The sequence below is a fragment of the Taeniopygia guttata genome, chromosome Z, assembly GCF_048771995.1.
Source record: "Taeniopygia guttata chromosome Z, bTaeGut7.mat, whole genome shotgun sequence".
Lineage (NCBI taxonomy): Eukaryota > Metazoa > Chordata > Aves > Passeriformes > Estrildidae > Taeniopygia > Taeniopygia guttata.
In genome coordinates this window covers 18,112,692-18,138,487 of record NC_133063.1, presented here as the reverse complement: position 1 = coordinate 18,138,487, position 25,796 = coordinate 18,112,692, and the positions used below count along the sequence as shown (strand labels likewise).

General features: G+C 37.2%; 1 protein-coding gene across 6 annotated transcripts in view; it reads right to left on the bottom strand.

The window, feature by feature from the left end:
* SKIC3 (SKI3 subunit of superkiller complex) overlaps positions 1 to 25,796 on the bottom strand; it is a 48,323-nt gene that overhangs the window by 20,700 nt on the left and 1,827 nt on the right. For 5 of the 6 annotated variants that reach the window (XM_030258045.4, XM_072922010.1, XM_030258044.4 and 2 more), the window contains exons 3-25: positions 25,351 to 25,494; positions 24,196 to 24,287; positions 23,486 to 23,561; positions 21,690 to 21,830; positions 19,071 to 19,169; positions 18,862 to 18,970; positions 16,871 to 17,011; positions 15,374 to 15,475; positions 11,842 to 11,975; positions 11,122 to 11,208; positions 10,930 to 11,033; positions 10,692 to 10,818; positions 9,338 to 9,517; positions 8,808 to 8,932; positions 8,089 to 8,342; positions 5,052 to 5,154; positions 4,156 to 4,332; positions 3,164 to 3,308; positions 2,936 to 3,014; positions 2,759 to 2,820; positions 2,581 to 2,637; positions 1,495 to 1,563; positions 495 to 569 (exon numbers count right to left, since the gene is read on the bottom strand). In XM_030258045.4, the coding sequence (XP_030113905.4) occupies positions 495 to 569; positions 1,495 to 1,563; positions 2,581 to 2,637; positions 2,759 to 2,820; positions 2,936 to 3,014; positions 3,164 to 3,308; positions 4,156 to 4,332; positions 5,052 to 5,154; positions 8,089 to 8,342; positions 8,808 to 8,932; positions 9,338 to 9,517; positions 10,692 to 10,818; positions 10,930 to 11,033; positions 11,122 to 11,208; positions 11,842 to 11,975; positions 15,374 to 15,475; positions 16,871 to 17,011; positions 18,862 to 18,970; positions 19,071 to 19,169; positions 21,690 to 21,830; positions 23,486 to 23,561; positions 24,196 to 24,287; positions 25,351 to 25,494 (2,682 nt within the window). The remainder of the gene's footprint in view (positions 1 to 494; positions 570 to 1,494; positions 1,564 to 2,580; positions 2,638 to 2,758; positions 2,821 to 2,935; positions 3,015 to 3,163; positions 3,309 to 4,155; positions 4,333 to 5,051; positions 5,155 to 8,088; positions 8,343 to 8,807; positions 8,933 to 9,337; positions 9,518 to 10,691; positions 10,819 to 10,929; positions 11,034 to 11,121; positions 11,209 to 11,841; positions 11,976 to 15,373; positions 15,476 to 16,870; positions 17,012 to 18,861; positions 18,971 to 19,070; positions 19,170 to 21,689; positions 21,831 to 23,485; positions 23,562 to 24,195; positions 24,288 to 25,350; positions 25,495 to 25,796) is intronic. The other variant, XM_072922011.1, reaches the window with a different exon arrangement.

Genomic DNA, 25,796 nt, shown 5'->3' with positions numbered 1-25,796 from the left:
TTAAGCAGCAGAATATACCAAATTGAATTACTCCATACATACTTTTAACTTGCCATCTAAGCAAACCAAATTCTTACGCTTTCATATAATGTGCTGCATCACTATACAGACAATAGGCAAAAAAAAAAAAAGCGCTATGAAAGAGTAAGTCCTCCACTTTTTTAGAATACGGGATCCTGGCAGTATCCTTGCTCTCTACAGAAATATTTTATGCCTTTCATCTCTGTCCAGTTCTGTGGAACATGGAGAATATTTCTTCATTCATGACTTAGAGGTAATTTCGTGAATCCTTGGGACTAAAGAATTTTATAAAGTAACTGTCTGCTATACAGTACCAGCATAAGTCAGCAACAACATAGAAGGCAGACAATTTCATCTGAAACATGACTGTAGGAGTTTCACTACTCAAGACATGCCTATTTAAAAAAAAATATCTCCTAAGTAGAGAGACTGGATATACCAAAGCTTCAGAACAAAACAACTATTATACTTACATGCATACTGAGTTCAGTTGTGTGCCTGAAGAGATCCATGGTATCATAGCTGCCTACAGTCTCTGCAATAAGAGCCTAGAGAGAAGCAAGAGTTGCTATGGTCAGGTACTTTAAAAATTATGACACTAACAAAAACCTTAGCTTATATTATGTCAGGCATATCTTAAGCATTCAACATGAACGCACTTTCTTCTCACGGTCTACAAATAAGATTGATTTTAAAAACAAAATGAACACAAGAGGAACACAAGCAGTCTCCACTGTATCAGCAATTTAAACTCTTTGGCTGCTATTCTACACTCTTCAGGACAAAGACTTGCATATATTAGAACAATTTATAACAACATCTGACAAGAGCTGAATTTCAACATGTGTTGGTGCTAGTTCTTTACTAGAATCCAGTTTTCAATTAGATATCATAAGCAGGTAAGAAGCATGGCATTATGAAATTCACCTGTAATAATCATAAAAGCCACAAGTATCTCAACTATGCATAGATGGCCTAGATATCAGAAGGAGCACATCAGCCAGCCTTCAGTGGCAGGGGAGGAAGGTACTTCCCAGAAAATGAGAGCTGCTTTGTCCCAGGTATGTAAGAAGCTTACTTATTATGACAGTGGTATTAGAAAGGGGGTCCGAGATGAGAGTTGGGTGGTGCCATATAATAAACGATATGGCACCATATAGTGGTACAGCTGAAGTTAAAATAACTATCACCTTATATAGACAGTGCTTTGTTGACAGCTGTCTATAAAAAGCCTCAGAGCACAGTGATTGTTTTGTTAACAGTTTGTTAGAGAACTCACAATAACATCATATGAGTGTGTCTGATGAACATGGTAGCTTCCATTGTATTACCACTATGGAAACAAAGGAAGTAGAAGCTCCCTTTACTTAAAAAACAATTTTTAGGAGCATGAATAAGTGTCAGTTATTAGGCTGAAGTTAAAGTTCTTCGACAACTGGTTTCTGTGTGCAGTTTCATGATTGTTCATCATACCTGTCCAATCCAACACAACACGTAAGAAGGTTCCAGAGACTGGGCTACCTTGAAGGCTTCATGAGCTTGCTGTAGAACCAAAGATAATACTGCTGTTGAACTGCCTGGCATGGTAACAGAGCACTTCTGAGTACACACAGCTATTAACATGCACTAGTATTAGAAGAGACTTAATGGACTAAATTAGGTCACTACTAAAACCATCTTCTGTACCACACAGAACAATGCATTGCCCAAAGAAATAAACCAGTTTAGTCTCAAAGAAAATGAAAAAAGAAAATTAGAAAACTTCACAGTATCAAAGTTTCCCTCCCTTATAAATATGCTGCCTTCCTAGCTAGAGAATTCAGAAGGTAAATGAATCCTTGAACAATTTAAAAATCTGACTCTTGGGGGTCCAGTTTTGAAAAGTCAATTTTTTGGTAATACAAATGTATTTTCAAAAGGATAAAACTGATTATCACCCGCAAGTCATCTCCCTATGGCCTACACATACTTAAGAGTTCCTCCCTCAATCTGGCACGAAGGGAACCAAGTCTCAGCATTAGCAGTCTTAGCAGTAAGCAGTCTGTACTATCAAGTTATTTTTCTTAAAAATAATTCTGACCATCACATTTCCAATCAACAATATTTCTGCAATTCCAACCAACAAATAGGACAGGATATACTTTAACTGCATGAGAGCTCCAGACTTCACTTGAGTGTTACAGTAAATTATGCATCTGCTGATGAGGAACTCAGACACTGGGAGTTCAATCCATGACCTACAACTAGAAGTTCTTGGCCAAACCTGGCATGCCCTGGTTTGACTAACTACTTTTCTGTCCTTCCATTTAGAGTTTTCATTCTAGCTGTTGGAAAGCAACTTTGCCAATTCAGCAGAAGTTCATAATTCACCTAACCTTAGCCCCGCCCCAACCAAATTCTTAATTTATCTGTATTCCTCAAGTGTCAATCTAATTTCTTTTGAAGGAGGTTTATTTTTTGAATTTGAAAGGACATTTGAAACTGACACTCCTATCCCCATATACACCCTTAAAAAAGAACAGAAAGAAAAATTATACTTGAGGATTGGAAATAGATTACCTCAATGTTTCCAGTTGCCAGATACAAAACCCCCAAGTTGGTCCAGGCAACAACATTCTAAACAAAACAAATAAAATTAAAACCAATATATTACTACACTCCTCAGAAATAGCAGTGCACCAGGGGAAATGTCTTAAATGTCCACTTGAAACAGATGGCAACTGCCTACAGCACTTACAATTTGCTCAGCTTGAACAGATTTGATGAACGAATGTTGTGCAAGAGCATAATTCCCAATAGCTGGGGGAAGAAAGAAAAATGAGACCTAGATGTAAATTAATTTCAAAACACCATTAGTCAAGCTTCCTTCTAATTTAGGATGTTAAGAGATCTAGGGCTGTCACTGAAGACTTACCACTACAAGAAGCAACTACACCAAGTGCATTCCAATAAAGATGATTTTTGCTGTCAAGTCTCACAGCTTTTTTGAGACACTGGAAGAAAATGAAATGTGGATTGTAATGATTAGGAGAGCAAAAATGATGACTTTATGCACATACTTATACAGAGATGTATAGTATGAGAATATGCAGAGAAGCATGAACACCAATTTAAAGAACGTACCAGGAAATACAGGCAATACCTGCAAAGACTTTTCTAGCAGTTCACTAATCTCAGTCGTGTCAGTGCCCACTGCTGTAAAGTGCTCTGCCTGGCGATAATAATTTATTCCAAGATCACACCATATGCTAGGCAAAGATATCAGTTTTAAAGCTCTGCCATAACACCTACAGAAATATGAATCACAGAATCATTATTCGAAGTCTCTACATGAAGAGCAGAAAGCTGAAAAAGCATTCAAAATAGTGCTTAAAAACCTAAATGAAGTAAACATGCATAAAAACAAACAAAACCAGACAAGAACTGAAAGCAAAACAAAAACCAACTAATATATTTTCATTCAGACATCTATTGTGTGTTTGAATCTGGTCTAAAGGCAATCTGTAGTGCTCACCACTTATGAAACCACAGGTGTTGTTATGTAGGTGTGCATCAAATCAAAGCTCTGTCAATTACATTATGCATGCTTTTACTTAAAACAAACATCAGTCATTTTTACAGTTCATCAGGCTTCCCCTAGGAAGTACTTGACTTTACAGATCATGGTTGAGATTCGCCAAGCAGATGCATATCCTGTCTTACAGAGCCAGCTGAAAAAAGTTTAGAGGGAGCCACAGCTCCCTCTAAATTTCTGACATTTTTTACAAGAAAAAGGCACAGACAGAAAGCTGAAAGTATTATCTTGGACTTCCATTGTCCTGGGAGAATTAGTCAGCAAATACTGCATCACTGCATTTAAACAGGTGTGATCTAAGGAATAGCAGGGAGAATGTAGTTGTGCACCTGGAGACAGAAAGGAGAAGAGCAGGTGCTGACAGCACTGTGGCAATACATGAAACATACCCTGAAATGAGTAGTGTAATCTGGAAAAAGCATGAAAATCCATTTACCCAATATGCAGGTATCAACAGATCAGTATGTATTTAATTTTCTACAAATTAAATAGGTCTAGAATACTTGAGACTTCTTGGAGTCTTAAACATCAAGAAGTTCTTCACAATGAAAGATTATTACCTTCCTCCCAGTATGAGAAGCTCATTTTTCTTCAGCACCTGTTTGGTTGCATTTTTACTCAGAAGGGATCCTGGTACTTGAACATTTACTTTCGTTGGTGAAATAACATGCACACTAGTACAGGTATCTCCTAACAGTTTCCAGAGGCAAGATACATCAGGACGGTGCTCTACTGCCCTACAATTACAAATAAAACACAAGTAATACCCACTCAGACAATTCAACAACCTTTTCTGAAAAAAAGTACCACTTTGAAGAGTGGTACAACCTCAACCACAATTATTCAGTGAGGTGTTTGATTTAATCCAGCTTCCTCCTATTCAAGCTACAGGTCTAAAAGATCAAAGTTTAAAAAGAAAGAACAAACAAAAACCAACCAAACAAAAACACCCCAACATGTCAGCTGACTACATGCACTCTTGCATTTGTCATATTACAAGACATTACTCATCTGCAGAAACTTCATGGACTGTCTCCTCTAACAGCAGTTATTCCAAGGTTTAGTTTAGCACATCTTGTATGAAATGCAAAACAAAAAGACTGAGAGGAGGAAGAAATTATTTTCCTCTTCTCGATTATTTTTGGTAGGAATACACTCCTCCCAGAATCACACATTAGCAGGACTACGCAAGAGAACTCTGTGTCATTTCACACTTTTTTTAGAATCAAATGATTCTTTATCTTTGAAAAGAAAAAACCTAAAACTCTGTAATTGTCATTCATTTAAGCAGTCTATGTTTAGAATCTGTTACTCAAACCATTTTTAATAAACACATTCTTACTTCTAGATTAGAAGTCCTAGTCCATTTGATTCAGTTTAACTAAAAAGTTTCAAACATTTAACTCTTATTTTTGTGCCTGTCAACCCACAATCCCAGTGAATATTTAGTACCAACCTTGTAAAATAAGCAAGGGCCTGCTCTATGTAATCCACAGCCTTCCTATCCAAATAGTTATCAAGGGCTGATCTTGCCAGCATGAGATAACACTCACCAAGTCCTGAAAGTAAGAGAAAATATCCTCTGTGAAAAGAAATACTTCTGTGATATGCTTAAAAGCACAGGAAGGAAGGAGCCTGGAAGCCAGGTCAGCATTTCTCCCTTACACAAAAATCTATACCAAATCTATATATAAAATCCAAAGACCCACAATGCTCACAGAAGAGACTTTGCTTTTAATCTATTTTATGAAATGTGAACTGTAGAATCCTTTGGCTATTAAAATAAACCTAATTAATTATAAAAAAATATAATTTAAACTTTGGGATTATCTTCAAATATTATGTAAACCCCTCCTGAGACATCTGCATCATTACATCTTTAACAAATACACCAACTTGCAGTTTACATGTGTCAAAAATCAATCTTGAAAAATAAAAAGAATAAAGATTGTCAGGGTGGGCAAAAGGGAAAGTCTTCAATGAAGAAAACCTGAGGCGAACATTATTTAATCCTATTTATATAAGAATTTACTTCATACGGTGTACTGAGTCTGGATGAGATGGAGTTAACTTGCCCAGCATCAATGCTCATAGCGCTGTGCTATGCATTGGTAGCTGAAAGGTGCTGATAGGACACCAGTGTTCTGGCTGCTGATGAACAGTGTTTGGAACAGCATCAAGGCAGTCTTTACAAAACTCTGCTTCAGCAGAAGGCCAGGGGTGGTCAAAATCCTGAGAATAGACACAGCCAGGATAGCTGACCTTAACTGACCAGAGGGATAGTCCATACCACGTCACATCTGTTCCGCCATAAATGCTGAGATAAATGTGGAAGAGACTGTGGGGGGGCAGGGGGACCACTTGTTATCACATTTGTTTCCTGAAGCAATGACTAGGCAGACTGAAGTCCTACTTCATTAGAAGTTAACTGGACATTGCCTGCTCGTAGGAAGTGGAGAATAAATTTTGTTTTCATTTGCTTCTTCATGTGACCTTTGCATTTATCTTGACCCACAAGTTTCTTCAATCTTATTTTGTCTTCTGTTCACATCCTGCTGAGAAGGGGAATGACAGAACAGCTTGGTGGACAGCTGATTCCCAGAAAAGATCAACCCATCATAACTGGAAACAATTCCCACTATGAAAAAGGAACTGCATCACGTAAAAATTTCTAACATTTTGGAAATAGTAACTGCTTGGTTTATACATTTGCTGGCACCAGCAGTGATTCTGTCTGTCAGTAAGTCACTGGATATAAGTACCATTCATTCTCAGATTATTCTGACAGTTCTGAAGCTACCCTCCTCATGCTATTGTAATCCTGCACCTATACCAAAATAATGTTTTGCAAGAGTCTTTATCTTGGCCCTCCCAGAAGTCCCAAGATCATGAGCTTATCAGATGTCAAGATGCTCTGCAATCAAAAAACAAAATGGATTTTATTCCCTAAAATTACATGAAAGATATGCTACAGAATAAGTATTATTTAGTAGCACAAAATCAAAATACATTGAAAAGATGCAGTGAAGTAACACCAGTACAGTTATTCTCTCAACTACCCGAGACTATGCTTCCAATAGCTTAAATCAAAACCTGTTCAAATTGACTAGAACAGTTGAAAATGAACACTGATGGGACAGTCAAAGAACTTCAGAGAATTTTAAGAAGGTCCACAAAAATTACAATATTGGACCAAACATCATAAGAAGTCTCTAAGAAAGTGAAGGCTGTTTGGAGACTCAAAAGGATTTATAGCTTGCAAACCAGAGATTACAATGTGAGCCTTTATGAAAGAGGACTTGGGAGATGTAAGAAAACAGTAAGTATAAAGGCAACTATGGGGAGGAATCTTGAGTACTTAAGTACTCAAACCGTTTAAATACTAGTAACACTGTCAACTGTTACCTACAGACACTGAAAAAACAATAAGCATATACACAGGTCTCTACAGCATCTTTGCAAACTGCTGCTGCAGTCAGCTCTTACCTTCTTGCCCAATAACTAGTAAAACTGCCTAAATACAATACACTCCAATTCCATTATGGAGCTTTTGTCATGTCACTGTAGCATGGAAAAAAAAATCACTGGAGTTATACAGAAGAAGGCAGAGAAGTCAACCACACTGTAACTTTTTCAGATTAAAAACCCACTGTTGCAATAATAACCCAGCATTTCTGAATTAACTCTTCCAAGAAACAGTTCAGATTCATCCAGAAACCAGAAGACCTAACATTCAATGAAAGAATAATTACCAATTCAAAATAGCATCAAGCAGCAAACAGCACCTGCTTCAGATTGGTATATGGGGTGAGAATGACTGAAGACTAAGTGGCAGGGAGAATGCAAACAGAGCAATTATTCATTTTTAATGAAAATTTTATATACTCCCTGCATTATATAACTTCAGAATCATAGTCCCATAATGAAGAAGTTCCAATTGCCCCACTTCTTTCTACTCCTACCTACATCCTGAACGTCTCTACCCCTTCCACCTATAACACTTGTGAGACCTCTTTGGATTCACTGCTATTTTTTACTACTTGTAAAAGCTCAGAGCGGTCTGAATCACTAGACTAACAAAAGAAGTGAGGTCATGTTCAGGAGCAGAAGAAAATCAGCAGTCTGATTTCACTGCCTGTTGAGCCAGCATTTTACTGTTTAGGTAAAACTGCAGCACTGTTAGATGGCTTCTTCTATGTATCTTCAATTCTTCTACTCATTTGGCCTGGTAGCCACATAGGATTAACTACCTTTCATCCTTGGTTGAAAGAGAAATAATCACTCACATTCATCATGATTTAAGAGTTTTTCAGGTATCTGTACTACTACAAACTAACCTTCATGTGAGGGACCTCACGGCCCTACATACCCAAAATACAACTCTATCCTTCCATATAAGAAAACCTCAGTACACAAAAACTCCTCCAAAAGACTAAAACACTACAGTGTGTAAAGGGAGGAAAAGTGAACACTTTCAAATTCAGACATACTACCTTTCAGTGCAGGCACATAGTCTTCTGTCTTCTTTAATATTTGTTGATAGGTAGCTATAGCATTTTTGTATTTGCCTAGAATCTGCTCAAGTGCTGCAGCTCTGTAAATGCTGTACGTGAGCCCTGGGTTCAGCTCACTTGCTTTCCTGAAGGATTTCAGAGCTGTTGAGTAGCTACCTCTGTTGAAGTAAGCCTCCCCTAGAGACTCCCAGCAGTTGGAATCCTTTGGATCAGCCCTGAGAGCTGCCTGCAAACTGAAGATATCAAGACATACATTAAATGAAATGTGATACTATTTAACATAAATTATTTCCTTTCATTGTATATGCTCAGGACACTAATTTTGCATTATATACACTTCAGGACACAAATTCACAATTACACAGAACTTTTAAACAAAGCATGATAGCTTTTTCATCTTCAGAGGGCATTACACAATTTTAAGAATTGTATCTCACTGTGGCTATTCAGTGTTATAGCAGCTTGTCTGTGCCTGTCACCAGGCTTGCTAGTACAAAACACTGCTATGTTAACAAGACTACATTCTGTGAATTGTAGAACTGAAGAGAATTGAAGAGAAACACAGCTTGCTCAGACCCATTTCCCTTTGTTAAGTACAAGCTGTAATCACGTAACTTATGTAGAAAACTTGCTATAAGCAAAGACCATTTCATTGGGATTTGCAGAAAAGGATTTAAACCAACCACCAGTTGTCTTACTCAGACACGGCTTGTGATGGCCGACCAGTTCTCAAGTAGTAAAGACCACGATGAAGCCAGGCCCATTTTGCTGTACCAGGTCTTGCTTTTTCAGTTACCTCATTCAGGATTGACAGAGCAGTGTCCTAACAAAGCACCAAATGCCAAGTCAGTAAACAAAAAACATTTAAAAAATATTCTTGTAACTTTCAATGCTTTCCCCAAAGCAGAAAGGTGAAGGATGGAAAAAAAAGTTGCACAAGCTAAATAAAAAACCCCTAATCTCTCTTTATGTTTCCTACTGAAAAAAATCCATCATCTATATCACACCCTACTGTAATGCTTGGTTCTCCCACCCTTCACCCAAATAAATTTAATTTGGTATTGGAACAAAAAATTGAAACAATTTCAACTATAAAAGCTACTAAGCAATGACAAAACATTTGTTTTCTTATCTTAAATACAGAGGAAACCTGAAGTAATTCCTCAAACAGGAGGATTAATAGAAGAACAACAAACAGCAGTAATCTGACAATCTGAATGTTCAATACCATGTCTCCAAGTTCCACACTTAAGCTGACAGCTGCTGTTCCAGATTCTTCATCTGTCTCATCCAGTTCAAAAGCCTTTTTATAGCAACCACGAGCTCTACTTTTGTCTCCAGCAATGTCTCTGTAGTAGTTACCCAGATAATAAAAGGCACTTCCCAAGTAGCTGTCCAATTTTGCAGCCTATAAGGAAATACCAACACACCATCAGACAGCATTCTAAAGGATTACACTCATAGACAGGTGCAGTGATAACTACTTGTTCAGCCTCTGCTTATCATATTTTTAAGCCCCTTCCTGGACATATTTGAGCTTTTTTTTTTAACTTTTTTTTAAATTGTCGAACTGTTTTTTTTTTAAATTGCAAAGATTACCTGAGCTTTAAATATCTGGAAAATCTGCTACAAATCTCATGACACAAAACATTTTCTACTCAAAGTACTAAAATAGTCGTGCTAGGAGAAACATCTCATAGTTTTCATGTTCTACTGTGTTTCAATCATTATGTTCATACTCTTACCATAACTTCAGCCATGTCTAAAGATTCAGTTCCTTCTTAGATACATTAGGTAGATTTGCTTATAGTTAAGAAACCCACAGCATCCAAGCACCAGGAAATAGCTTTGTCAATAATAATAAAGATTGCATAAAATGGTTTAGAATTAAAAGAACTGTTCAATTACATTTCCCACTATAGTCTGCTGTTATTAAAGTGCGAACAGCAGGCAATGATTTGAGTTCTCAATACCTATCATGAAGTTACATGGTGAGTTTACAGTGCCTTGAGTTTTATTTTGTATACTTCCAAGTTACTAATATAGATGCCAAACAAAATATTTTGGATTAATGTTATGATCTATGTTTAGAGAAAAAGCTACAATTACTTAAACCTCAAAGATAAGGAAAAGCATATAAATTATGGGGCTTTGCCAACTTACATTCTTGGACAGACAATGAAACCCTAACACCATTCTCAACGTTTTTCCTTCATGTTTTTTCAATTTGAATTCTGCCCTCCACCTTTCAAAAGGTCTTCAAAGACATACGCTGCAAATCTAGAGGCCTCCACTTTCCAGCCCCCAAGGCAAAAGTTGAGGGAATTACACTAAGTTTTGCCAATTCAAAGGCCTAAAGAATTACTTGAAAAGAGGAAAACCAAAGCAGAATATTCAAGGTAACTGCACAGCTCCCTGCAATTCCTTTTTACACAGCAGAACCCAGTATGCAGGCTCTGGAGGTTCATACATTGTAACAAGGAGAATATTCAAGTCACTCATTCAAGTCATTGTATTTTCCATATTTGACTTCTGATGTAGGAAAATACTAATTGTACATCAACAGTTAAAGCAGTCTTTACCTTCAAGAACTGAGTGAGTGCTTTTCCTTTGTCTTTTTTTGTGTCATCGCTCATGAACCAGTATGTGAGCCCCAGGTACTGATGATACTCTGCAGTTCCAGCCTTTCTTTCAATAGCATTTAGAAAACTATACAAAATGAACACAGGTCAGGTTAGACAAATTGTCAACAGCTGCAAAACACTGTATTATACTATCCCATAACACTTCCCTGTCAGAGGAAAGAAAACAAAAGTCTACCTTTTTTCTGCCTGTTCATAGTTCTTTTGGGAATAATGGATGAAACCCTCTAAAGCATGGGCCTCAGCCACATCAGGGTGGGACAAGAGAAGCTCTTGTGAAATCTGCAAAAGGATGTCATTTTCCCCTAGTTACTTTCTCTATGAAATCAAGAATTGTACTTAGCACACAGGAATAACAAAACGCACTGACCTTTGAAGCCTGATTCATTAAACCTTTGTTTAGATAAGCCTGACCCCTTAGAGCTGAAATCACTGGATCACTGCTTCCATCTGTAATCTAGAACTCCAAGTAATAAACACAATTAATTTATTCTCTCCCCACATTAACAAGTCAAAGTTGTCAAAAGCAGACTGCATGAAGATAAAGACAAGAAAGCATTTAGAGGTTTTCTCTATTACCCCTGAGAAGATTTAGAACAACTCTGATGAAGAGCAAGTAGAAGATTGTAAGGACAAAGGTGCAGAAATATGAAGAACAACAAAGAATGAAACTGTGTGACAAAAAAAAAAGGGGAAGCAACTTCTGCCAAAGCTTAACCATTCAATCTTTAAAGTAACACGTTCTTCTTCATGACTAATGATAAGTTTGTGATGGACATGGGAGATTATAACATGAATTCAAATTAAGATGGGTAATAGCATAGAACTAGCAAGCAACCAGCAACAGTGAGCAAGACCAGACATAGTCAAAAGTGACAGCTTCCAAAATTAGAATTGCAGATGAAAAAGAGCTGCAGCAAAGCCTGAAAAAGCAGGGACAGAATAAGTGTTTGAATTACACAACAGCTAGTAGTAACGGTCTAAACCATGAAGTTGAAAGGAAGCCAGGGTAGAAATGCTTAGCTTAAGTACAGAAAAAGCACTTTTTAATACTTAAAAAAACCCAAAATATTTTAGTCAATAAAAATACCTGCTCAAGTGCTTTAATGGCTTCTTCTGCAGCATCAGCATCAGCTATTTTAATCAAAGTCTCTGCTTTCAACTGAAGGGCAAGGTTCTTCCATGGAAGATTAGGACTCTCAGGAGTTCCAAGAGCCTCAAGAGCTGTTGACAAGAAGAACCTTTCATCAAGTTAAATGAGAAAAGAAAAAGTACACAGAGCAGCATTCTTCCAATTTTAAAATCTTGTTAACTACAAGGTTAACTACATATTTTTTTCTGTCTAATAGAACACCATTCAGACTGCTCTCACCTATAAATAAGAAATTGTCCGGTAACATCTCTATTCATTCAAGTTTAACAATTAAGTCAATTCTAGGAGGTCATCTCAGATGCCTGGATACTGATTGCTTCCTAGCCACTGGTCTTATAAATGAAGTGCTATCATTTTTCTCATTAGAATTCTAAAGAAAAAATGACCTTTAAACAGAAAGTTGTTTCACATTTCAGCGTTCAAATAAAAGACTACTACTGAAAACAGGGATTTACCTTGGTGCCTGTACAAGTTACTTCGTACCCCTTAATGCAGTTCTGATTAGTTTGAATACACAGTATCATCTCACCTCAGAGATGGAAGTCACTGTTGAGCATCACCATTCTCCCAAGGCAAGAACTTCCTGCATAACTCAATTAATTGTATTTATTTATTTTCATGTATGATGAACTGTTGTCTCATTTGATACAGCGACTAAGACAGGACAAATAAAAAGCAATGTGTCCCCAAAATTGTCTCCAACTTTCTACAGGTTTTGGACCCAAGAAAAAGTTCTGCATCAACAGTATCTTTTAGCAAGGAACTTAACTTCTTGCATTGAAAAACAAAACTTCTTTTGTTTGCTCTGAGCTTAACATTTTAGTTGCATTTGGCAGTAGTCAGATCTCACATAGAAAAACTAAACACTTGATCTTTATTTATATTCCACATCATTTGCATATTCACAGAGTTCAAAATTATCTCTTCTCCGGGCTGGAAAAGGACCTGACAGGTTTTTAACTTGTTCTCATATGCTGCATTTTTTAATCCATGTGATCAACCTCTCTTCTAATCCATTAACTTCTACTCTTATTTTGTTTTGAGATGGGGTAGATCATTACCAAAACTACACACAGATTTTATTATGCTGCTGAAGTTCTTAAAGCCACTTTGTGTTGAGGGTATGCTTCACTTCTCTGAAACTGCTAATATTTGACTTGCCTGTAAAGCATAGCAGAGGAAAGAAACAGTCCTATTATTTTATATTGAATGAGGACCTTCTGCACTTTTCTTCAGTAAGAGTGTAGGGTAGCTTTGTGAAAACACTTCTTCCCACAACTCTATAATTCTGCATTTAAAATAATGAATAAAATTTTGTAGTCTTAACACTCAGTTATGCACTCAGGGAATCACCACGAAGTTTTGCAGTCTACTCTGCATAGCAGCAAACTATAACCTTATTACTCAGCATTCATAAACAGCAAAAGTATCAGCGAAAATGTCAGGGACACCCCCTTCCAGTCTGAAAGCACATGTTATTGTTACTGTACTCTACTTTTAACTTAAAACAAAAAACCCCAACACTCAGTGTTACAACTTTGCTTCTTGACTCAAGGCTACTTAGTTTCCTTAACTATCATGTATGGGATCTCACCAATTACCACCTGGAAAACTCCTTTATTTATGAGCTCGTGAGCTCCTTGAAGGAGTTTTAAATTAGCAACTTTAAAAAGGCCATGCTGTCTACCCCAAAATATTTTTCCTTTACTCTATTGTTTCACTATACACTATTTCAACTACTAAATATACCAGACCTGTGTTTTCCCTGAATATTCCTTAAAATTCAGAGCCATGCTACCTACTTCCAAGTATTTGGGTGCCAAGACAGTTTCAGCAAGCAATTATGGAAACCCCCTAAACCTTCAGCATTTTCATCTCAGTCAGTTCTTAAGTTGGTATCTCATATATGTTCCTTAGTGCTATGCTTTCTTGTCTTGCTTTACATACATTGCTATTAACTGTAATCATAGACAAGTTGTTACATCAATCTGCTGAAAAGAAGGGTCATGGTATAAAGTTATTCTGAGATCTTCCATGCTGAACACAGATGGAAAAGAATTTCACCATTTTCATTCCTTCTCCAATAAATTTCGTTTTTACCTATTTTGTTCAGTTTTCATTTTTCCTCCACCCAAGTTTACTGGTCTTTTGAATTCTCATCCCAGGAAGTACTTTCCCTTGATTTCCCATGATGGTTTGGCCTGGTCTGTTCGGCCCTTTTACTTCTTCAAGTGTCCTAGTTTGACTGTATTATGCCTTTATCTCCAATTGTCTGTCAATATGTTAAATAATAAGTTTTGCACCTTTAAAACTTGTTCCAAGAGTAAAGGAGGGGAGTAAGAAGCGCAGAGTTTGTTTTCAAGAACTACACTCCCTCCTCCACATTCCTGCTCCTAGACTGTGTTGTCTGCAGACACACAGTGAGACAGAGCTCTCCTTTGCTTTTCTAGTTAGTTTTAGCTAGCTGAGGCAAAAAAGTTCCCTGGACTGTGGTTTTTTCCCCTTTCTTTAGACCTGCTCTAGACTGAACACCCAGAAGAGCAGCAGCAGCTCACAGCTGTGGCCCAGCGGGCCGGGCCTGGGCCACGGAATTTCCAACACCAGAAAGACTAATAAGAGACTGAGTGAGCTGAGCTGCAGCCCAGGGGATTTTTCTGAGTTTGTCTCTCTCTTGGAGTGGCAAGAAGTTTTATTGTTTAATATTGTTGAGGTTTGCTTGTTTAATAAACAGGTTTTTTTCCATTTTTCTCCAAAGAGGTATCTTTCCCGAACCAGTTGAAGAGAGTGGTTTCCTAGAAGAACCCTTTAGGGGTTCTTTCCCAAATTTACCCTGAACCAAGACATCAAGCCTTTCTTAAAAACTTTTCACTGCATTTCTCCCTGCCACAAAAGAAGTCCACTTCAGCTGCCCCTTCATTTATAGCCACCAGAGAGTGGCCCTGTTCAGTTGAGATATGCATCACTAGATTGCAATAATTACTCTTACTGCCAGCTAGCACACACAGAACTTTTACACTCAGTGGGTTTCTTCAGATGCAGCTGTACTATGCATTATTTCTGCATTTTACCTTAACTTGATTAAAAAATTGCTTGTCAGGTTGAAACATGATTATCTACCAGGCTAAATATTTGTGACACCTACCCTTGTGGTTTCAGGCAATCTGCCACTTGCCAACATTGGTCTACCACCAGCAGAAGCAGCACAGCAGAACATGTAAACCTTCTAAATATAGCCATCAGACAGTTTTCTGGATCCATTTAGCCAAGTAGTTTCTCTGTTTCTGAGACTAAGCACCATAAGGTGTTTTTCAGCTCTCATAAACTAAGAGAGGTAGCACAAGCTTGAGACTGGCAAAAGTAAGGGATTGTAACTACTGCTAACTCAGGCCTACCACACAGAGGCCACGTTGGCTGGACTACACAAAGCAGTGCAATAGTGCAGTTGCTCTTTAAATTAGCAGGCAGTTACCTTGATTGCAGGACAGGACAGCGTTTCTGTATTCATGGATTTTCATCTGTGCCTCTGCTAGATACCACCACGCTGCTGGACACTGGTTCGTCTTCTGCAAACCTAGTAAGCATTTAAAAAAGACACTTTAAAAAGTTGCTTGGAGTTGCAAAGACACTGTACTAGTAGATAGGTTATTGACATATAAAGCCATCAAAAACATATTATCAATAGATATTAAGGCTTGCCATAATTTTTTTTGAGTCTTATTTTAGACTGTTTTGGACATAGAGGCCTCCATGCAACAAGGCAAAAGCTAGAAAGCACATAAGTTAGGCTTAATTTTGTATATAACATTACATATACTGAAACTTTCTGCCTTAATTAAAGACTTGTTAATAAAACTGCCTTAATTAAAGACTCACTAATAAAACTGAATTTCCGTCTTCTGATGTATACCTACTAAGTAATGCCTGGAAGCCTCCATACCTAAGATGCAAACACAGAGCTCATTGGAAGAGACATTATTTTCAAACTCTCTACATTTAAGCATTATACCAAGAGCCTTGTCTTTGCACTCTCTCTGCTGTAAGTAAAGTCTACATGTAAAAGTAAAAACAGAAAAACAACTTAATATTAATTAAAATAAAATACTATCTTTTGTCAAAATATACAATGGCCACTTAAGGCAGAAGCATTTGTTTTCCAAGGAATACCTTTTCAGCTTCATGTGCTCTTAGGCACATGAAACTTTTATTTCATATTTTAGGCAAGATGTTGTTCCACTGCAGAATATTCCAAAATTCCATTTCAGAAACACTCTTATTCTAAATCTAGAAGAAGGTATGCAGGACATCACAGCATAGTCTGACTGACTCATGAATGCCTACATCCCAATTATCTACCCAGTTTTCACTGTTAGCTGCCACAGCAGCAAAGTGAGAGCAGTTTCATTTTCCCACTAGTATACTTATGTGTAGTTTGGAAAGAGCTTTGCCATTTCAATACAAGCAAGTTAATTTACAGATGAGTAAGCCAAGTCTTCAGCAAATATGGTTACTGTAAAACAACAACAAAAAAGAAAAAAAAAAAAACTCTTACAATATTTCTCTCTAGAGAAGAAATGAAGTAACTTTGGAGAAAAGTCATCTTTGTTAAGGAGAGAAATACAGTGACTCTACTAGAGATGTTGCATTACATTTCAATTCATAAATTCCACATTCCTTCATTTACTGCAGTTGCTTCATTGAGTGTTTCATATAGTTATTTTCCCAATAACAGTAGGATTAAAAATAGTTTACCATAAATTACTACAGAGCTTACTATAATACAAATGAAAGGCTTCAGAGATGTTATACTTAAAGCTGTATTTAAAAATCTCAACACAATCAGTGTTCAGCTTTCTTTTAAAAATCTAGCTGGTCTTAGAATTTGCAAACTACTGTGTAAGAATAAGATTCTCTAAATTTTCAACATAAGCTGGTTACAGACTACTCACATGTCATATTATGCATTTACCTTCAGTAAGACTCTTAACAGCCTCCTTGTATTTATTTTCTTTGAGGCATTTTATACCAAAACAAATAATGCCTGGACCACTGCTTGCATCCATCTCCAAAAGCCTAGAGAAACAGTGTAGGGCCTTTTCTGACAAAGTACCTAGTTTGAGAAAAAGACACGTTTTGCAGGGTTTTAGATTAAAAAAATAACTGCAACAGCTTACTTTATCTATGCAAATGATCATTATCCTTTTGAGTTCAAAGTGATTTTTCCAAAGGCACTACACAATTATCACCCTCTATCCCATTAAAAAACCAAAACCTAAGAAGTAATCTAAATACTCAGTACTGGGACCACAAAATAAACTGACAGTCCGAAACCTGAATAACCACTTTAGCTAAATTACTCCTTTATTAATAAATAATATATATACTTCTTTTATTAATAAATATGAATTCCTTCATATGCTTTTCATATAAGTTCAGCTGTATGCCCATATGTCAAAATCTGCCACAAATAAATCAAAATGATTTTCTTCCAGAAGAAATATTGTGTACCTACCAATTTGCTGTGACAAGCTTGCTGAAACTACCTTGCTGTGAGACCATATAATTTAATGTTTGAACTTAATTTTAACTGATGCCACTAACATTTGATACTTTGTGTTTGTATCTGTGATTGTAGACTTGGCAGTATTTACAAAAACTTTGCAACTTCTTGCAACAAACTTCAAACTATTCTCTTCCTCAAGAAATTATTGATTCACGTGGCATAACAGTTATTTTCATCTGCATTTGCTAAAGGTGACTTTACAATGCATCTAAATTAACAAGCTTATGAGAAGTGCAGGACATGAAGGATTAAAACACACAACTTAGATCTAAACAAACAGCCTAACTAAAAGATAAGCATGATCCTTCCCACTCCAAGAAGCTTGTTGGACAGTGAGATATTGCCAGTGTTAGTATACAAGAAGTGTGCTAACCTTCTCCTTTGAAAATTAGTTTCTGTCCGTTTCTCCAAAATATAAAGCATTTTCAAACACTACAAATTGTGAGTCTGGGCCTCATTTGTCTTCATACTTTCAAAACAAAGTGAAAAATTCTCATCTGCTTGATTTTGCTACTATATTCCATTTCTTCAGAGCAGGAAAAGCCCTTTTTCTACCTAAGCTGAGAGTTATTTCTAGAGGTTTTCTTTTTCTGATTTGGTTTCCTTGCTTTAAAAAGAAATAAAATCAACTTATGATGCCTCAAAACAATAAAATGAAAAGCTAAAATCTAATAATTACCTTTAAAAATTATGAGAAACTGTCCAACACTATTGCAATGTTTTTTAGTAAATTACTCAAAATAGTAATGCATAGTTTCAAATCCCTCCACATCTGAACACACCAGGTTTTGGTTTTTTTTCCCTCAAAGAGTCTTATTTTCTCAGAATACAGATCTAAATACATCCACAAAGCACACTTTCTAATAGAGTTTCACAAATGTTTATCTGTTTTGGTTTTTGCTTTTGTTTTGTTTTGGGTTTTTTTTTGTTTTTTTTTCTGTTTTTGTTTTGGGGTGTTGGTTGTTTTTTTGGGGTTTTTTTTTTGGTTTTTTTTTTTTTTGGTGATGAAAGAGAATCTGTGTCAAGAATAACCTAAGCATAGTTCATTGTGAACCTCAGAGCACTGGCTAATACCCTTTCATTTTTTCTTAAAAGGTCAAGAAGCTAATCTCCATTTATCTGGAGAGTCTGCCTTCAAGTATAGCATTTTTCTTTGAGACTTCAAAGAGTTGGACTTCACTTACAGCAGGTTTTTGTCACTTTGAATCACTACTCAGTTACAGGGCAAGGAAATGACAAGTCATAGGATCAAACACTTTATTTCCAAAAACATAACACAGAAGTAAAGAGTGTACTTGTACACTCTTTGTGAAAGGTAAAAACTTGTAAACAGATTGTCACAAAATCAACTATTTAAAAAATTTGAGCCCCAGAATGCCTACATCTATTCTACTCACCTGACTGAACAAAGTGCAAGCAAAGTACTTCCAAAGGGTAACTCATAGTAGGGTACAAAGCCATCATATCATGACAAGCCTTTTCCAACCTAGCTACTTCATGAGGAAACTTGAAAAGAAAAAAGAGCAAACAGTTATTTGTGTGAGTTCTCAGATGTGAACTAATACATCTGTTTTCTTTCTAAAAAGACACTTTAACATAACCTTACTTTTGACAAGCACTGTATGAAGTCTTTGTAAAGATTTTGGTGGTCTTCACCAGGAACAGGGTCAGCAGAGTGAAGCGCATGTTCAAATGCAGTTAAAAGCTGGCAAAAAAACAGGAGTGTAAAAAAATTATTCTATGGAAATGTTATCTTCATAGAATAAAATATTTCAGTTGGAAGGAACATACAACAATCATCTAATCCACATGCCTCAGCACTTCAGATCTGACCAAAAGCTAAAACATGTTTAATAAGGGCATTGACCAAATGCCTCTTGAATGCTGACAGATTTGGGGCGTCAACTGACTTTCTCTGAAGGATGCTTCAATGTTTGACCATCCTTTTGGCAAAGAAATGCTGCCACATGCCAAGTCTTTGGAACTAGCCACACACATTCTATCACCAGATGCCAAAAAGAATAGCTCAGCACCTCTTTCTCCACTTCCCCTGCTCAGGAAGCTGCAGACAGTAAGAGGGCACCCCTCAGGCTCCACCAAACTAGGAAAACCCAAAATTATCTGCTCCGTAGAGGACATGTTTTCCAGCCCTTCCATACTAAAGTGGACAGTTACATGTTATCACCTAGGTTCTACTCATTAAGTTTACACTAGTGCTATGAACAGAGAAAGACATGAAGCAGGTTTCTTATCATGAAGCAGCACTCAGCATCTAAATTGTAGAGTACAAGATGAAGCAATACTATGATACCACAAAATGTGAGATGGTATATGGAAGGTAAAATTTTTTAAAACATACATTCTTCTTCAAACCTAACCCCAATTCAAAGAAGGAAATTAGGTTACTATCCTGTAAGGTTAGCTGTCAGCCTTTCTCTCCACTCTGGTCTAGAAGTCTAGTCTTTTTTTTCTTGACCCTTTAGATATTGGGAACACAGGCACCAGAGTGCAGGCTTACAAAACAAAAAGTTGTACATATCTTGTCACTAGAGAAAAACTGAAGTCTGTTGCTGTCAAGTCCACGTCCTTCCAGGTTCAGGTGCTTTATTTAAAACTGCAGTAAGCTGTAGATTTGCATGTGAAACCTATTCCTAAAATTTATGCTATTTTAAAAATATTTTTAAGTTATTTTTCCTTTCCAAAAAAGAAAGCAATGCTGCCTGAAGCACCCCTTTTCTATGCTAGCTTGTAAGTCAAAACCTTTGCCTTCTCAAAAGCAGAGATCCAGATCCAATTTTCTGCCATCTGAAATAACTTCTATTTGTATTTTCTCCTTTCTGAAACACTGCTATCTAGTGGACTAGAGATTAGAATTTCCACCTTTCATGCTGAAGGAGGTTCATCTTCCAAGAACAGATAAATCAGAGAAAACAAAATTAACTTTGTCCACAGAGAACACAGGATGAGTAAAACTCATGATTGTTCTGTTTGGTTTCAATCAGCTTTGACACTTTCCTAAGAACTTAAAGTTTAATATCTAGGGGAGAAAAAAATTTGAACCAAAACATTCCTAGCTCAGATAAAGAATAGTTACAAAGAAATGGAAAAACCTCACAAATCCATCTCTTCCTACTTGTCTGAAAGCAGGGGGAAGCTTGTTGTTTTGAAGAACATCTGTATTGGTTTTGTGTGGCAAAGCTTTGCTAGTGGGAGGCTGTAGAGATGCTGGTGGCTCCTGGACGGTTTGGATGGATTCAGACGAGAGATCTCTGTTGATTGCTCTTATAATATAGGGTTTATTAGGCATGGTGAAAGGTCCCACCTGGAGCTGCCAGACGCAGCACGTGGCAGGGCCTGAGGTGATGGGGGAGGGGAGAGACAAAGGGAAGAGAGGGTGCTCTAGGAGAGCAGGGACTCCAAGAGGGGGAAAATCCAAGAGAGGGGAAGTTCCAAGAGAGCGTCTGGCCCCTTGTAGACCCCTTACCAGGGGGTTTCAAGGTGGGCTGGAACAGGACTTGGGCCAATGGGGTCACAGGCACCTGATGTTTCAGGGGAGGGTTACAGGTGTGGGGTGAACCATACATTCTGGGGGGTGAGATGGAACAGTCCATTTGGCTTTTGGACCCCTATGTAGGTATGAGCATTGTCCAGCCAGTAGAGGGCATTGTTTTCATCCTGGCTGTACTATTGTGATTCTTCTGCTAGGCAATCATATTTATCTATCCTAAGGCTAAGTGGGGAGGGCTCTATGAGAAGCTGCTAGAAAATTTCCACATGTCCAACAGAGTTGATGCTAGCTGGCTTCAAGACAGACATGCTGTTGGCTAAGGACAAGAGCATCAGCAATGCTGGGAGTGCCTCTGGGATAACAGGTTCAACAAGGGAAAGAAACCAGTGCAACAGCTATTACAGGCAGAGAGAGGAGTGAGAATATGTGAGAGCAAAAAAAAAGGACCCATGCAGACTGATACTGAAGGACTACACCCTGTAGAATAAACCATGCTAGAACAATTTGTGAAGAACTTAGGTGACTCATTGCACCTAAGGCTCAGCTCAGGCTGCTGCATAGTTGCTCTTTCTGTCAGAAGGTAAAACTGCCCAACTTTCCCTCAGAAGTTTAGTATCTCCGAACATTGAGACACTCAACTCAGACAAACAGCCTTCAATTACTAGTTGCTCTGGACATATACATGTACCCAGCTGAACAAGGAGTGAGAAACATTACCAACTGCCCAGTCTTATTATCCTGGTTCTTTGTACTGTCTTTCAGTAACTGGATCATCTTCTTCCAGAGGTGATGAAGCTCTGCCTTTTCTGCACCTTCCTCCTGTTTCATCCTTATTAGTTTCTGCCAAGTTTCAGCCACCTGTCAACAGAAACAAATGATCCATGCTCATTATTCTTTAAAGAGCTGAAAGTCCGTAATAAGCAGTCAGCTTGTTACCAAAATTCGCTGAAAACTGGGTAAATTAGCTCCTTAACACCAGTGTAGCTTTTTAGAAATTGACATTATTTACCGGGTAAGGGATGCATGGCGGACTGCTCTACCTGGCGTGCATTCTGATCCTCTGCAAGTGTGTTGCTTATATACCGTCACCATATACATATTATAATTGCTTATTACCATAAGACTTTGGTTCAGTCTTTTTATACTCTTGTTTAGGCAGCAGCTGCATTCCTAAGCCAGCTGTCCTCCCGTTATCTTTCTTCTGTCCTTGCTCAGAAAGGAGATCCTGCCATCCTATTTCTTTGCCACAAGTGCACAGACACAGTAGAACCCCTCATCCTTGGGGGTGCCCTTTGATACCCTTTGGTATCAAACTCTACCACTCTAGGGTAGACAGCAGAGTAACATTTACAGTAACCCAGATTTACCTGCTTTCTGATTAAATAAATAGCAATTCCCAAAGGATTGTGTGGAACTCTCTACCTTCCAAGGTACAGTCAGTCAGAGAACATTAAAAGTTTATTAATTCTGACACTGGTTCCTCAAGGAAATCAACAGTAAAAGTAGACCTAAAGGTCTAGAGCACTACAAACAGAAAGAGAACAAAAGCAGCAGCCCACACTGAAATTCCAGTATTAAAAAGTCAACAGAACTGAAAAGAAAAAATAGGATCCTGAAGGCTAACTTCAGTTTCTTCTGCCATATAGAGTAAGTATGCCTTCATATGCTAAACTATCAGCATTGAATTTAATTTAAGAAGCTGGTGCACAATGAGGCTTTGGAGCTAATTGATAGCCCTTCAGCCCCACACTCTGCACTATGTAAAATTTTTCATGCTCCATTGCTGGAGGAGAGGTGGGAAGATGACATGGAGTACAATCATGCACCACCATATAAGAAAATAGCCTTTTCAAAGAGCAAAGTGAACAGCATGCCTCCAAAATATACATTCTGTAGCAATATTATAGAGCTTGCAGGAAACATTACTGTTGAACCAAGAAGACATTTAACAACTTCACCTTGTGGTACTGACTAGAGTCACAATGATTTCTGCAAAGCTTGTGCTGCTCTGAAGAGGCTTTTCATGTCCTAATCATTGTGTTGGGAATGCAGTACATACGACATATGCAATCGAGTTCAGGTTGTGTACATATCCCACCTTACCCTCTAAAATGAAGCTTAAGTAACATCCTAGGAAGGGATCACCCCACCAGCCAAAGGATCCTCATCACGTAGCACCAGCCAAGACAGGCAAAGAACACCTGACTCACACATACTGCACATAAATGTGCATTTGATACCATTTTTGACTTCTAGAAATACAATAGAAGAATGATATTCTGCCCTTTCAGTCTCAATACTAATAGTCTCTGCCAGTTCTGTCAGTTTAATGGATTGCATCTAAGTCTCACCCAGTGGAAAAGACAAAATACAGTTAAAATCAGTTCTTCCCAGTTGTAGTCCACAAGGAGATCTTAAGTGGTCTGTGGCCCATAAGAGTTGGGATTCCTTGATGAAAAGTAGTTAGATTAAACAGAAAATAATTGTTAGAATTAAGAAAGTGTTTGACCTACCTCCAAATATTTCTTTTCTTGATGGTATAGTTCCACAAGCTTGTTACATACATCACACCATTTCTGCTTGTCACCACTAGAAAGGAAGAAAATTCCCCCAAAACAAGATAAGTTTTTCATATAACAGTGCAATGTTTATCGAATTCTAACAAATAATTTTCAGTAAGTTCAGTTGTCAAACTAATATACAGAACATATACTAAAAATCACCCTATAAGTTTTACTCATTGCTGCTCTGAGTAAAAAAAAAAATTGCTTTTAGGGACTTCTTGATCAGTTTTCAAAATAAGGGAAAAACCAAACACTCCAGTCAACTATAGTGACAGCTAAGTTAGATTTGTTTAAAACTGTGCCTCTACTAATTGCATGACACATTCTGTGATCTTAAAGAAGTGAAAAATAAGCCTTATTAATGCAGGCAATGAACCATCAGAGATAAATGCTTCAAGGCTGTGAGTTTGGACAGGAATAGGATAACACAGAATAACCTAAAGTACTAGCCTCAAGTACAAGTAAACTACGAGAGTTTTTTGCTTTACCAAAAGAACAGGAAAAAGAAAACTTACCTAAGCAGAGAAAACCTTACCAAAAGGGCCAAACGACTGATGTGAGAAGATTTTAAAAACCCAAAGTCTATACTGTACCTCACCAATGGCATTCACTGAACTGGAAATCTTGTAACTGAATGTATGGCATTCGATATCCTTTACCTTTCATAAAGTTCCAAGAGTTTTTGGTAAACATCTGCTAAGTCTCCTTTGACATCTGTTTGGTTGGATTTCTCATACAAATTTGCTAATCCCTTAAGGGAAAAAAAATACAAACAAAAAGAAGTAAAAGAAGTAAGATTTGATGACAATGCTTACATTTTATGAGAAAGATAGCTGTTCTGTATACACAAAATATTCCAATGCCTTCAACAGGGTCAAGTGTTAAGGCAGTAATCACTGTGCAGAATTCTGCACAGCCCACTCAATCTACTTATATTAAGTAAAAAGCTTTCTTCGCTTTCTTAACTAATACCAACAATTCTTTGAAACTTGTATCTATTACTTGATCTTGTCTGCACAAAAGACACTATAAAACTTCACTAGGCATTATAACTATATTCGTATATACAGTATGCAAAATACATAATGATATATATATATATATATATATATTCCACAGTATTGTATTAAGAAAGCCAGAATCCAATTGCAAAAGTGAGGATATTACAACTTACACTGAATTCTGGCCCCAAGAGTTATATTTTAAAATAGCATTTATACTGAAAATACAAAAATCCTTATTATCTTAGAAAAACATTGATTGTTGATATCAGCAACAGACTTAATATGAAACCTTATGTTTCATGAATCAATACGAAAATTGGAAGTTGTAAATCTATATTGCAATAGGCTCTTAATGCACACACCACACAGCTCTTTTAAATGCACACTTTTGCTTTCAAGTAACAACAACATTCATTAACAATCCCCTTGATGCTGAAAGCTGGAAAAATAGATTACTAGATAAAACATTTTCTCTCTGTAAGAGAACAACTGTCAAGTCCTTCTTGAGCTACAAGCACAGAAATTTTTATGTGGACAAATTTATTTATGTATTTGTTTCAATCCATGTTCTCCCTTTCATGTCTCAGCTGTGTAGTCTACACAAGAAATACAAACTCAAATATACTGAAAATAAACTTCACCATGATTTTACATTGGACACACAGCTAACAGGAACTTCATCTACTCCAAAGCTTCTGTGGAACTTAAAGGCCTCAAGAAAACAAGATATAACTCTTAACTCTGCTTTATTCCTGCATTTAACTCCATAGTGATACTTCTGAGGGAAACAAAAAGTGGATATTCACATACCTGCCATGCCAGTAACTGGTTTGGGTCAAGTTCAATAGCCTTCTTGTATGCTCCTTTGGCCTGATCAGGCTGCTCTAACTCAGCAGCTGCCAGGCCAATGAATACCCAAGCATTGTAGTTGTTTTTTTCTTGCTTCAAAACTGCCTAAAGTACATAATTTTAAGTAAATTTGATTAAAGAAATGTAACTCATGGATTCATGTACTGAGTTTTATCACTACAGTTTGGTGGATTATTTTATATGGCAATATTAGAAGTTAAGTAATTTTAAGGAAGATGCTAAGATTAGTAACTTCAATTTCTTATGCAAGAGGATGCTTCATTCCTGAAGTGTTGAGCTAGTAACCTGCATCTGCAGCTCAGCAATTAAAGCACCCCCAGGAGGTCTGGATTAAAAGTGGATTTTTATTTCTATCATTCTAGATTTAATACTCTTATTGCCACACG